At 40.6% G+C, this 15,088-nt stretch overlaps 1 protein-coding gene across 1 annotated transcript; it reads left to right on the forward strand.

Annotated features, from left to right (window-relative positions):
- Window positions 1-10,733: 10,733 nt before the first annotated feature.
- LOC118515166 lies at window positions 10,734-12,964 on the forward strand. The gene is made up of 2 exons (XM_036061871.1): window positions 10,734-11,442; window positions 12,909-12,964. The coding sequence occupies exons 1-2, from the start codon at window positions 10,734-10,736 to the stop codon at window positions 12,962-12,964; spliced, it is 765 nt and encodes a 254-aa protein (XP_035917764.1).
- The last annotated feature ends 2,124 nt before the right edge of the window (window positions 12,965-15,088 follow it).

Raw genomic sequence — 15,088 nt, forward strand, 5'->3', positions numbered from 1 at the left:
CAAGTTATAATCAATAGGGATTTAACATCGCACTTGGAGGATAGCTTGCAGAAGGTAAAAACAGCAGTAGATATTTTTGATAGTTTTTCAACGGAATTATATTCCATAAATATTCTAATTAACTTAAAATTCTTGTCTGAAAAGGCGAACATACTAATTGATAGCATAACCCTAGCGAAATTAGGAATTACGAACCCAAGAGTACTTAGTAAAAATGAAACAAACGCAATAATAGCAGACATACAGCATAATAACATTGACGCGAATACTGCCATAGAGAGTCTATCGTATACCATATCTATCTATCGTAATCTGACGGTTAGATACAATGATTACTATCGAGAAAATTAAACGCACGAAACGCCAACCGTTATCAAAATCATAAGATCGTGACTTTCATAACACCGATCTGGTGTGTCGGCAATCGCATAATACGTACTGACTCGTATAGGTGATATTAATTTACTGATGAATTTATACAAATCAGTAATCCACCAATGATCCTAATCGTGTGATTTTAAAGGCTATGTAATACTATGTATTGAATGTTTTGTTCTCTTTGGCAAAGCATGCCGTCGTCTTAAAATGATTACAGGAAATGTTCCGCATGTTCCGCAGAGCTGCTACCTGGCCGACAATCAAAATTTGATTGTCTTACAATTCATCGAACATTCTTTTTATCGTAAAGAAAAGTCTCTTCCTTAATTTGTCTGTGTCTCCATGTCGACTTCCTTGCGTTGTTTCAGGTGGCATTGTCCCTAAACTTACCCTTAACACATAAGATCGCCGGGGCAACTAGTCGATATACTTTTCGATCGATATACTTTTCCTGGAAAACAAGTAGCACGAATTAATTCTAGAGCTACCGTAGATGTGTTTCCTGTACTTAAGGAATTCACTCTAAAATACAGGCCCCCAAAAATTATAGTGATGGACGGAGAAAAGTCTTTCAATTCCGGTGAAGTCGTATAATTTTTAAACACCTTCAATATCAAACATTTTGTAACTGCCACTGCTAGAAGTGAAATGAATGGCACAGTCGAAAGATTTCACTCTACGCTATTGGAATTATATAGAATTTCTAAAACCGAGAATCCGCTTATGACTCCTACAGATTTGATACAACTTTCCTTGTTCAAATATAACAATTCAGTACACTCTTGTACTAAATTTACCCCTCTGGAAATAATTACTCCTTCAAGAAACAGTTCATCGATAATTGAAAAAGTAGCTGAAAATTTGAAACACAAGCAAGGAATTGATTTAAACCACTATAATAAAAATAAAAAAGTAATAGAAATTTATGATTCAGCGCAGGCATTTATGAAAACAAAACGTAGATTGAAACAAGTTAATCCCTATAAAAAAAATTAAAATAAAGAAAATTATTAGAATAACGGTTACTACAGAAAATGGAAAGAGAATCTATAAAAAGATGGATGGATCCCCATAGCGATCGGTCAGCACGTAAAGCTAACAAAAATGGACTACGTACCCATTGTAGCGTTCGACAGAGGTACAGCTAGAATAATTAAAGGAACTTATTAATTATTATGTACACCATTTTAAAGTGTCAGAAATGCAAAACGAAATTAATTCACTGTTTACGGATTTTAAGAACGTTGAAGAGACTCAATTCCCTCCTATAATTACAGCACAATTTGAACACGTTACGGAAATGTTAAAATCCTTGATTCCAAGACGAAAGAAGTGCTGGGATACAGTAGGAACCGCCTGGAAATTTATAGCTGGTAGTCCAGACGCAAACGATTTAAGATTAATCAATTCTACTATTAATTAACTAATTCAGAATAATAACGCCCAAGTTGTAATCAATAGGGGTTTAACATCGCACTTGGAGGATAGCTTGCAGAAAGTAAAAACAGCAGTAGATATTTTTGATAGTTTTTCAACGGAATTATATTCCATAAACATTCTAATGAACTTAAAATTCTTATCTGAAAAGGCGAACATACTAATTGATAGCATAACCCTAGCGAAATTAGGAATTACGAACTCAAGAGTACTCAGTAAAAATGAAACAATTTCAATAATAGCAGACATACAGCATAATACCATTGACGCGAATACTGCCATAGAGAGTCTATCGTATACCACCACAAAAGTTGCTGTAAGTCATGACGAATTAGTACTTATTATTAGCGTCCCGCAACTTAAGCGTAGAGTATTCAACAAGATACAAATTTATCCGACAATTAACAATGGTAAAAGAATGTATATCCCTCATCCCTACTTCCTTACTTTCACTTACCAAACCTACATCGTCTCGACGCTTAACAAAAATATGTATAAACCAGAAGAACTACGGCAAGATGACACCACATGCATAACGATGCTGTTACAACAGAGAAATGCTAGCTGTGACTACATCACCAATCCAACAGAAAAAGAGATATACAACTTAGACCAGTCCCACATACTTATCAATTCGGTAAAACTATTCTGTTTACGTTTAGATGTTTTGTTTACCCTTAGACGTCACACCATACTTGACGAAAGCTAGTTTCGTCAAGTTTTTTGATAAACGAAATATTTCAAGTATACAGTGAGTAAGGATGAGTGTCGCTCGCGTGGGGGGCACTCAGAAAGTTTATAAATAGGGCAGAAAACACAATTATAACTCTCTTCGAATTTGGAATCTGAACACGACGCTTGGTAAATATTGCAACACACATCGATCCGAAACTCCGCGAATTCTTCATGGTGCCGTGACCAGGATATATAGCTCGAATTTCTGGTGTTTTTTCGCGAGTTTGATCGACCCGTCGTTCACCGTTTTGTGTGTGGTTTGGATTTTCGTTTGGTTTGGATTTTCGTGCACCGTACAGCTGTTTTTGCCGCATCACGCATTACACTGCAGGTCACTCACTCACACGCACATACACACACACGATTGCACAATGCCCGTACCACCCGTTGTTTTGGCGTCCCGTCGGACAATTTTGTTGGCGTCCCTTACTCGGTACGAGAAATTTTTGGATAGTTTCGTTCACGCACGGGATCAAGTACAAGTGGAGGTTCGCTTAAGAAAATTCGAAACATTATGCAAGGACCTAGAGAGTGTTCAACAAGAATTAGAGGATTCCGCTTCCACGCTGGAAGAAACAACGCAGAATGCTGCATTTCGAGAGAATTTCGAGAATAGATTGATTCGTGTCCAATCTCAACTGCAGGCAAAGCTAGCTCCTACCGCGCACCCGAGCACTGGATCGAACTCACTCAAGGGCATCAAGCTTCCCACCATCGCGCATCATACGTCACAGGGTCACGAACTGAGTCACTCGCGGCGAATAACCTTTCCGCGTCAAACTAGTTTTGGTACCACGTCACATGAAACACCAAATTGCATTTTATGCAATTCCTCGCATTCATTGCTAAAATGCCCACGATTTGAAGGAATGGAGCCTAAGGATCGCTATCGTTTCGCGATGACCGCACGTTTATGCACAAATTGCTTACGCGAGAATCGTGCGGCTCGTGATTGTCCGTCGCACTACAAACGCCGGTATTGTAATTTGGCACACCACACAAAACTGCACTTCACACCGAATAGCCCTAGTGACACAGCTCCGCCACATCACACACACAACACCGCTAACGATCACACGGCCACCGATAACACACAACGCACATTTGCAGCAGCACTACAGCAAGCACCCGAGCAGGTATTGCTCCAAACTGCTTTCGTGAATATTATTGATAATTTCGGAATTGCTCATCCTGCGCGCGCGCTGTTGGACAGCGCATCGCAGCCGTATCTAACTAGCGATCGACTCGCTAAACGGCTAAGTTTGAAGACGAGTAACGTACACGTTACCACGCTAAATTGGATTTTGTCACCACCCAACACCTGGAAAACCGTTGTGGCTAATCGTGTTGCTGAGATCCAGAACTATTCACGTCCTCGTCAGTGGAAACACATTCCCGGCTCAACAAATCTCGCCGGCCTGGTATCTCGTGGGATGTCAGCAGTGGACATGCTGAAAAGGTCGATATGGACTTGTGGTCCCGAGTGGTTGGGGCTACCTGCTTTTGATTGGCCAATATCGAATTCATTGCTGGCGGCCGAAGCTGATATTGAAATTCGTCGGACACGCACACAACAATCGTCACAAGTTACTTCATCCGCGATCACACCTAAATTCCTGGAAGCAGCTAAACTCACATTATGCATCCTGGCGCAACAAGACGAGTTTTTATCGGAGATCCGGTTGCTGAAAAAGGGAGAAACTATAGGGCGGCGCTCACCTCTACGGCGCTTGAATCCATTCCTCGATGAGGAAGGAATAATGCGAGTGGGTGGCCGATTGAAGCTTGCACAGCTTCCCTACCAGTTCAAACACCCTATCCTGCTTCCCAAGAACCATCTGTTTGCTCGTCTCATCGCATACCACTTTCATGAAAAGCTGATGCATGGCGGGGGAAGACTATTACTTTCCCAGATTCGAGAAGAATATTGGCCGCTCGACGGACGGAGATTAGTGAAAGGAGTAGTCCGTAATTGTTTTCGTTGCATACGACAGGATCCCGCCCTAGTGCAACAACAAACCGGCCAACTTCCGTATCAACGCATCACTCCGAGCCGGCCGTTTTCTGTTACTGGAGTGGATTACGCCGGCCCATTTTGTCTTAAGCCGACGTACAAGAGAGCTGTCGCTGCCAAGTGTTATTTGCTTTTGTTCGTTTTTTTTGCAACCAAGGCGGTTCACCTGGAGCTGGTCAGCGATCTCACCACTGCAGGGTTCTTGGCCGCTTTACTTGGCCGCTTTACGCTTGGCCGCGGGCTACCGTCGGATATACACTCCGACAACGTAAACAACTTGAAGGTTCGTCACACGCGCTAAAAGAATTTTTTGAGTTATTTCAGAGTGAGCAACAGCAAAACATCATCGCAACCAACTGCTCTGACATGGGGATTACCTGGCAATTACTCGTGCAACGTTTCTGGAAGCATTGGACCACTGAGTATCTGCAGGAAATGCAGAAGGACAATAAGGTTGCGGTTCGGTGCGAAATCGTTCCCGGCAGGCTGGTCATCCTTGTGGACGATTCCCTCCCCATCACCCGCTGGCCACTGGCGCGCATCATTGATGTACACCCTGGAGAGGATCAGCTTACTCGTGTAGTGAAGCTGAAAACGGCAAAGGGATTAGTCACGCGTCCTGTTACGAAAATTTGCGTTTTACCTGTTGCGAAACCGTCCTGTTAGTACCGCGTGTTAGTTATTTTGTTATGACATTCTGTCATGGGGGGGAGTATGTTTACGTTTAGATGTTTTGTTTACGCTTAGACGTCACACCATACTTGACGAAAGCTAGTTTCGTCAAGTTTTTTGATAAACGAAATATTTCAAGTATACAGTGAGTAAGGATGAGTGTCGCTCGCGTGGGGGGCACTCAGAAAGTTTATAAATAGGGCAGAAAACACAATTATAACTCTCTTCGAATTTGGAATCTGAACACGACGCTTGGTAAATATTGCAACACACATCGATCCGAAACTCCGCGAATTCTTCATATTCACATTGGATACAAACTGCCTAGTAGAAAGAAGGAATCTCACTGGCTCTCTGCTAATCGAATATAACACATGCAATATTTACGTCAATGTAAAACTGATTTCAGCCAACATGACAGAACTGTCTGGTTTTCCTACTAGTCTACCAATACATGGAATACATGTTGCAGCCGTGAACAACGTGACAAACCTAAGCCTTGAACATCTACACATCCTACACAAAGACCTTCGGAAGGAAATGCAGAATATTCAGTTGGAAAGTAATAGTATCACATGGACTTGGCAATGGTTATTGGGCAGTTCATTCATCACTCCAATAATGGTCATCATAATTGGCATCGTATTTCTGTGCATAAAACGCCGCAACACCATCAACGTAGAAGTAATCACAACACCTTGATGACAAACCGCAATGTATTCCAGAACCTAAAGGTTATCAACCAACTGACCCAAATCCAGAACCGAAGAGTTACCAACCACTAACATACCTTCACGTTTTTCGCACGGAGTCTCAAATTTAAAGAGGGAGAAGTTAACAACCTGCGTTGTCAACACAGCATTTTCTAGTGTTGTCAACCGCCACCGGCCCGAATGCACACGATCAGCAAACAGCGTCGATCAGCAAACCGTGTTGATCGTCTGACCCAGTTACCCAGTTAGTGATCGCCGAAACAGCAAAATAGTCATCAAGAATCGTCAATACCTTTCCCTTCCCCATCCAATTCCCAATAACCAACTTATATGTAAATCAAACTTAATAAACTCACTCCGATTTTGACCGCAGAACAAGCAAGTCTCGAGTCTCGAACAAGCAAGTCTGTGTCCGAACCCTATAGATTTAACTGGCGCCCGCCCGAATAGGGACCTCTACGTCTAAAGTAAGGTGATAAGTATTTTGAAAAGAAAACTGTACAACGACGAATAGAGGCACTAGCTAATTCGTTTCTACACCGACCGAAACATAAGTGAGAAGTACGTACAAAAACTCTACACAAAGTTTAAAAGTGTCGTGTGAAACTAGCTATAAACCCAACCGATATACATTCGTGATACAAAAGTTCAGGTGAAGTAATATTAAAATAAACCTGCACAAGCTACATGAAGAGTGAAAGTTCCTGCACATCGTGACATCTCTCTCGATTGACGCCGAGGACCCGTAGTAGATCAATCATCCAAAAGGACCATCCGGAGCATCCCGCAAGCTTTCATTCCAATACCGGAACGTTACATCAACCTTCCTACTCGAGACACTACGTGGACATCGCTACGTGGACATCGCTACGTGAACAACGATGAGCTGCATTTGTTTCAAAGTCTGCATATTGTTACTGTGAGTCATTACGAGTCAATTTAATTTACTTTAATATAATTTAAATTTTATAACTGTGAATACGTGGTGCGAAAACAGTGAGCAGTGAATGTTAGGTACAATAGAGAAAAGTTTAGATTGAATGAACTTCTCTTAATTAAAATTTGATTTGAAGGTGACAAGATTTCTCCATCATTTTTCGTAAAATTAGACGTTTTGAAATCCACTCAAAAAATAGAATAATGAATCCGCAGGAACAGTCTAGTTCTATACCAGTCGTACCATCCACCATGACTCATCATGAATACATTCAGTTAGGTAAAGTGCCAGATTTTGTAAATAACCTTCCTGAATTCCATGGACACGGATCTAGCCTTTCAAGATGGATTTTAGAAGTGGAAAATATTTTCAAAATTTATGAACGTCTTCCTCGTGATTCAATTGAATACCGCATTATCGTGGCAACAATCAGAAGGAAAAATAAAGGCGAAGCAGCTGATGTTTTGAATTCGAATTGTGCTTCATCGGGTTGGAACCACAATTTTAATCGTTTTTCTATGAGAAGTGTAAATCCACAAGAAAAAATGTTCAGACATTATCATCCAGGTTACAATGTAATGCAACAAAATGCAAATAACAGGCCAGTTCCTATGGAAGTTGACCCTTTGTTTCAAGCAAATAAAAAACCACATTTTAACGCTAAACGCCCCCGAGCATCGTCTTCAATTAATAGACAAGCTTATGGTGTTGATGGTGAAATTCAAGAAGTTTCAGCACCGCTGCTCCTCTTGAATATGTAGTGGATTCAAAACCGCTTGATGAGACATATTGCCGAACAGACAATCACGGTTATTTGTCGTATAAGGCTTCGGAAAACAATCAATCTACAGAGCTTATTTTTTTAGAATGGAACGCAAATTGGTGAACCGATTCCTTCCATATATCAATTTGCCCACCGTAACGGGAGATTACCCTTTTTTGATTCATAGTGGATCGAATATCAGTTTTATTTCAAATAAACTTGCCTCGAGTTATAAATTATCTAAACCATACGAAGTGTCAAACTATAATATAAAATCTGTTAGAGGAAGTTTTAACACTAAGTATGCAATAGATATGGGCATTTTTTGCCCCAGAATGTGAGGAAACTTATCAGTTTTTAATTCATGATTTTGGTCCTTTCTTTGAAGGAATAATTGGCACAGGCGTTCTAGAAAAAATAAAGGCTGATATTTCTTTTGAAAATTGTTCAATGAAAATAACTACAGATGATGGAGAAAGATTTTCTATACCATATTTAAAATACCTTTTAAAGAGAACAATAATATGGTTGATTTTCGTGTGAATGATCATTGGATTTCTTCCACTAAACAAAAAATTATGAAAATATTGCACGATAATTCATCAGTCATTTACGAACCTAATTTAAAATTATCATGTGCTACAAATGTTGAATGTACCATCAATACTACTGATGATATACCAGTACATCAACGCGTGTATCCTTATCCTGCCGCTTGCATAGAAGAGGTGAATATACAAATAAAAAAGCTTTTAGAAGATGGAATAATTAGACCGTAGAGATCCGGCTGGACATCCCCAGTTACAGGACATCCCAGGAAAAAAGAAATTCCGTAGGGTCGTAGATTACATGAAATTAAATGAAAAGACAATAAGCGAAAGGTATCCCATGCGTGAGATAGCGTATGTTCTGGAACAATTAAGAGGACAACAATATTTCTCTACTCTTGATTTAGCTTCTGGCTTTCATCAAATCAAGATGAAACCATCCGACATAGAAAAAAACAGCATTTTCTATTAATAATGGAAAATATGAATTTACGCGAATGCCTTTTGGATTAAAGAACGCCCCGGCGATCTTTCAAAGAGCCATTGATGACGTTTTAAGAAATTATATTGGCAAAATGTGCTACATTTACATGGATGATGTGATAGTATTTGGAAAATCCTTGGAAGAACATTTGGGAAATTTGGACACGATTCTTAAAGCACTAAATGCAGCTAATTTAAAGGTTCAACTGGATATGTCAGAATTCTTACACAAAGAAGTTGAATTTCTAGGACACATTATAACGAGTAGTGGAATTAAACCCAACCCCCAGAAAGTTGGAGCGATAAAGAAGTTTGTTGCTCCAACAACAATAAAAATGCTACGATAATTTTTAGGTCTAATGAGTTATTATAGAAAATTTGTGAAAGACTTTGCAAAAATAGCAAAGCCACTTACTAGTATATTAAGAGGAGAAAAAAATCCTAAGTCTAACAAAAAAATCACATTGACGACCGAACAAGTTGAATGCTTTGAAAAACTGAAATTTATCCTGATTATAGTAAACCCTTTGTGCTAACAACCGATGCTTTGAACTATGCTATAGGAGCAGTATTGTCATAGGGTGAAATTGGTACTGACAATCCCATACATTTCGCTTCTCGATCGTTAACAAAAACCGAAGAAGCATATTCCGCTTTCGAAAAGGAAATGTTGGCTAAAATTTGGTCATTGAAAACCCTTAGGAACTATTTGTATGGAACTAAATTTAAGATAGTAACAGATCATCAGCCACTTACTTTTACACTTTCACAGAAAAATACTAATGCAAAATTAAAGAGATGGAAATCTTATCTCAAAGAGCACGATTATGAAACAATCTACAAGTCAGGAAAAGCAAATGTCGTGGCCGACGCCTTAAGTAGAATTTGCTGCTCTATGACAGCAACCCAGCATTCGGCACCCGACTGTGGTTCGATATATATACCATCTACTGAAGGACCTCTAAATGCTTTTCGGCATCAAGTCATAATAAAAGAAGGTAATCAAAACGTAGAAATTAAGAACCTCTTTTCGAATTTTAAGATAATAACAGTACATACTAATGATATGACTGAAAGGAATTTATTAAATATTTTACAAACGCAAAGATACAAATAAGATTAATCAATTCTACTATTAATTAACTAATTCAGAATAATAACGCCCAAGTTATAATCAATAGGGATTTAACATGGCACTTTGAGGATGCCTTGCAGAAGGTAAAAACAGCAGTAGATATTTTTGATAGTTTTTCAACGGAATTATATTCCATAAATATTCTAATGAACTTAAAATTCTTGTCTGAAAAGGCGAACATACTAATTGATAGCATAACCCTAGCGAAATTAGGAATTACGAACCCAAGAGAACTTAGTAAAAATGAAACAAACGCAATAATAGCAGACATACAGCATAATACCATTGACGCGAATACTGCCATAGAGAGTCTATCGTATACCACCACAAAAGTTGCTGTAAGTCATGACGAATTAGTACTTATTATTAGCGTCCCGCAACTTAAGCGTAGAGTATTCAACAAGATACAAATTTATCCGACAATTAACAATGGTAAAAGAATGTATATCCCTCATCCCTACTTCCTAACTATCACTTCCCAAACCTACATCGTCTCGACGCTTAACAAAAATATGTATTAACCAGAAGAACTACGGCAAGATGACACCACATGCATAACGATGCTGTTACAACAGAGAAATGCTAGCTGTGACTTCATCACCAATCCAACAGAAAAAGAGATGTTGATGCCATAAAGGCGTCTTTGAAGTACTGAATCACAATATTATAAACAGCTTGCTAAAGAAAGTTTTCACTTGACATTTATATTCAAGCAAATCACGAACTCCAATAAAAAGAGGAAGAATTGTGACAACTACGAAGGTCGAGTCTCGTGTTTTTATAACCGGAGAAGAAAAACCGCAGATTTTGACCATTTTTGCCTGTTATTATCATTTTATGGTCCTTCGAACCGGATCTGCGGACGAATCCATCGATCATTGACGCAAAGAACAACACGGCGATATTGCATCAACAAGAATGACGCCGAAGAAAGCCACGCCGAACCAAGTGAAGATGATGCGCGTCACCTCACAATTCCATAACCTAGAAAACTACATGAACTCGTACACCGCTGAGCAAGCGTCTCAATGCGATGTCAGATTGCAAACGTTGGAAAATTGTTGGAAGACTTATGATAAGATTCAAACAGCCCTCGAAGATTCGGAAGAAGCGGAAGAGGAACTGACACGCTTGCTCAAGGAAAGGAATGATATGTACGATCGATACTGTCTCATCAAGGGTTTTCTTACATCCAACGTTCAAGACATGAACAGCACAGTGATTGAAACTAAGCCAAATACGACCATCCTTGTCGCTGCTTCACCGCATGTACGTCTACCTAAGATAAATCTGCCCACATTTGATGGAAAGATCACGGAATGGCTCAGCTTTAAGGATCGGTTCACCGCTATGATTGCATCATCTTCTGAGATTCCTGATGTTATGAAGTTAGAGTATCTTCTAGCATCGCTAAAGGGTGAAGTTGCCAAGCGCTTTGAGTATGTAAGCATTGCTGCCGAAAACTATCACACCACCTGGAAGGAGCTATTAGATAGATATGATAATGTCCGAGCCCTCAAGCGTGAGTATTTTAAAGCAATTTTTTCGGTAGCACCTATGAAGGACGATTCCATAGAAGAGTTACGTCGCGTAACTGATGAGTTCACACGTCTCACCCAAGGAGCAAGTAAATTAAATGAACCTATCGATCACTGGGATACACCCCTTGCAAATTTGCTGCTCTATAAGTTGGATCGTGACACCGTTTTGGAATGGGAAAAATTTTCAGCTAGTGATGATGCCGATAAATTTCCCAAATTGGTTGAGTTCCTGCAAACTAGAATCAAAATTCTAGCAGCACCAGCCCAAGTTTCGTTGATCACTCCCAAACCAAGTACATCGAAGGTGGCCGGCAACAAGCAAACAAGGAGCTTGGCGAATGCCAGCGTAGCTTCTACATCCAATCGCTGCCACGCTTGTGATCAATCACACCTACTCTACCAATGTGAAGTTTTTAAAGCAATGAACGTTTGTGATCGACGAAAGCTGGTTAGCTCCAATAACCTTTGTTTCAACTGCTTCAGGAATGGTCATGCTGCAAAGAGCTGTAGATCTCAATACAAGTGTTATAAATGCAAACGCAATCACCATACATTGCTGCACCTAGAAGAACCTGCAATGAATAACGAGGGACGACCCATGATTCAACAAGTCGATTCGATATCTCATATTTGCACCAACGACTTTACCGTACTTTTACAGACTGCAATTGTTCAAGTGATCGATGATGATGGAAAATCTCATCAAGCAAGAGCGTTACTCGACTCTGGTTCAATGTCGAATTTCATGTCGACCGCATTGGCCAAGCGACTATCCAACAAAATGACAGACGCAAACATATGTATCGCAGGAATCGGTCAACGGGAAAGTAATATTAACCGCTCTGTCGAAGCAATCGTATCATCCAGTGTTCAACAATTTAGTATGAAGTTGCATTTCTTAGTCATCGATTCTCCAACAGCTGAGTTACCAACAGTTAAGGTTGATACCAAGAAGTGGAATATCAACAACATTGTACTAGCGGATCCATCATTCCATACACCTGGTCCTATCGACATTTTACTTGGTTGTGAAGCATACTGGTTGGTACATTGTCCAGAAAGGCTTTCTATTGCGCCAAATCATCCATCACTGATTAACACCAAATTCGGTTGGACAATAGCTGGCGCGGTTCCTATAAAACCTGTTGACAATCGACAATCATCAAATGTGGCAACGCATCCAAACACGTTAGAAGCAAGCGTTCAACGATTTTGGGAACTGGATACGGTTCCTACCTCAAGTGTGCATCCCGAAGATCATGATCCGTGCGAGCAGTTATTTAAGACAACAACAGTTCGTAATGAACAGGGCAGATTCATCGTGAAGCTACCTAAATCGTCAGATCCTGCTGAAACTCTCGGTGAGTCTAGAAAAATAGCTGAGCGCAGATTCTACAATACAGAACGACGTCTGCAACGTAACCCCGTAATATATGAGCAGTACCGTCAATTCATGAAATCGTACGAGACATTGGGACACATGGCATTGGTACCAGAACCAGTAAATGACGCGATCGCTCATTGTTATCTGCCCCATCACCCAATTTTGAAGGATTCAAGTACTACAACGAAACTTCGAGTGGTCTTCGACGCGTCATGTCTTACTGAATCGGGTTATTCTCTCAACAACATCTTAAGGGTAGGTCCTACTGTACAACCAGACCTATTTTCTATCATCCTTCGGTTTAGAAGCTATGCAGTCGCCCTGTCAGCAGACATAGAAAAAATGTACCGCCAGGTGTTGATTGACTCCGAAGACCAACCGCTTCAACGGATCCTATGGCGACCAAATGCAAATCAACCATTACGTTGTTACGAGCTAAAAACAGTTACATATGGGACTGCTTCGGCACCGTTTTTAGCTACACGTGCACTAAAACAAATCGCTCTTGACTTATCATCGTCGCAACCTACCATCTCCGATGTTATTCAAAACAATTTTTATGTGGATGATTTTATGGCCGGTGCTCAAAATGAACAATCTGCTAGTACACTACAACAGACAATAACGTCAGTATTGAAAGAATACGGATTCATCTTGAGAAAATGGGCATCTAATTCGAACAACGTTCTAAACAACATAGCTGACGAAGATTTAGCCATACGAGAAAGTCATGACCTACTAGCAGAGGCCACTGTGACTACGCTAGGTGTTACATGGTATCCTCGAGAAGATGTCTTCAGCTACAAAAGTTTAAACCCACTGCCACCACCTGTTATGAACCGACGAAAGCTTCTCTCTTGTGTTGCTCAAATTTTCGATCCGTTGGGCCTGGTAGGTCCTGTGGTGTGTAAGGCGAAACTTATGATGCAACAAGCATGGTCTATTACGGATGAAAACGGGAAGCAGTACGAATGGGACAAACCATTACCATTGAAGCTACAGAACGCGTGGAAACAATTTCATCAAAACATCCATTTATTGAAAGAGCTGAAAATCCCACGTTACATCTTTGGAACGAATGTTGAGGAATATGAGCTGCATTTTTTCGGTGACGCATCGGAGAGGGCATATGGAGCGTGTTGTTATGTAAGAGTCGTAGCCAACAACATCATTCGTTCCAACTTATTGGTATCCAAGTCTAAAGTGTCTCCAATATCCACTCATCACACTATAGCCCGATTAGAACTATGTGCTGCTCTTCTATGTGTCCGACTTCTACCAAAGGTTCTAACAGCAGTAAAGGGTAATCCAACAAGAGTAATGTTCTGGACAGATTCAACAACAGTTCTTCAGTGGCTTCAAGCAACACCTTCAAGATGGAAAACGTTTGTTGCAAACAGAACATCACAGATTTTGGAAGCATCTGATGTTAGTCAGTGGCATCACGTTCCTGGGACGGACAATCCAGCTGACGAGCTGTCGAGAGGTTTGGATCCGACCGAACTCTCACACTCTTCCCGTTGGTGGTTTGGGCCATCTTGGCTGTCAGATACAAGCGACAAATGGCCTAGTACTTGTATTCCTAACACTGACATGTCTGTGGTCAATGAAGAATGTCGAAACTCAACAATTGTTGCCATGACCGCAGTTGCTAGTTCGTTTTATGAGAAGCTCTTCAACAGATATTCGAAGTTTTCGAAACTTGTTCGTGCTGTAGCCTATTATCGACGCTTCATTATCTACTTGCAACATCACCAATACAATAAGAAGACAGGTTCTCACCAGAAGCAAGTATTTTCGACATGGCTGACTACAGAGGAGCTTAAGACTGCAGAGAAATGCCTATGTTTGCTCCACCAGCAACAGATGTATCCTGAGGAACTACATGCCCTAAAGTCCAACCGGTCTTTACCTCGTTCCTCACCATTGAGATGGGTCAACCCGATACTGCAAGATGATGGGCTCATCCATGTTGGTGGACGATTGCGAAACGCCAATGTTCCTGCTGAAACGAAACATCCGATCATACTAGCGTCGAAACACCCACTTACATTGTTGTTGGTCAGAGATTGTCATGCCAAACTCCTACATGCGGGACCGCAACTTATGTTAGCTACACTACGACAAAGGTATTGGATACTCGGGGCAAGAAATCTCATCCGAAATACGTACCACCGATGCATCACGTGTTTTAAGAAGAGACCACCGTTTATCACTCAGCCAATTGCAGACCTACCATCAAGCCGTGTACAGCCAACAAGACCATTTGCAGCTTCAGGTGTTGATTACTGTGGGCCGTTCTTCGTAAGGTTTAACACCAGGCGCTCAGTTCCACGCAAAGTGTACAT

The sequence above is a fragment of the Anopheles stephensi genome (assembly GCF_013141755.1).
Source record: "Anopheles stephensi strain Indian chromosome Y unlocalized genomic scaffold, UCI_ANSTEP_V1.0 chrY22, whole genome shotgun sequence".
NCBI lineage: Eukaryota > Metazoa > Arthropoda > Insecta > Diptera > Culicidae > Anopheles > Anopheles stephensi.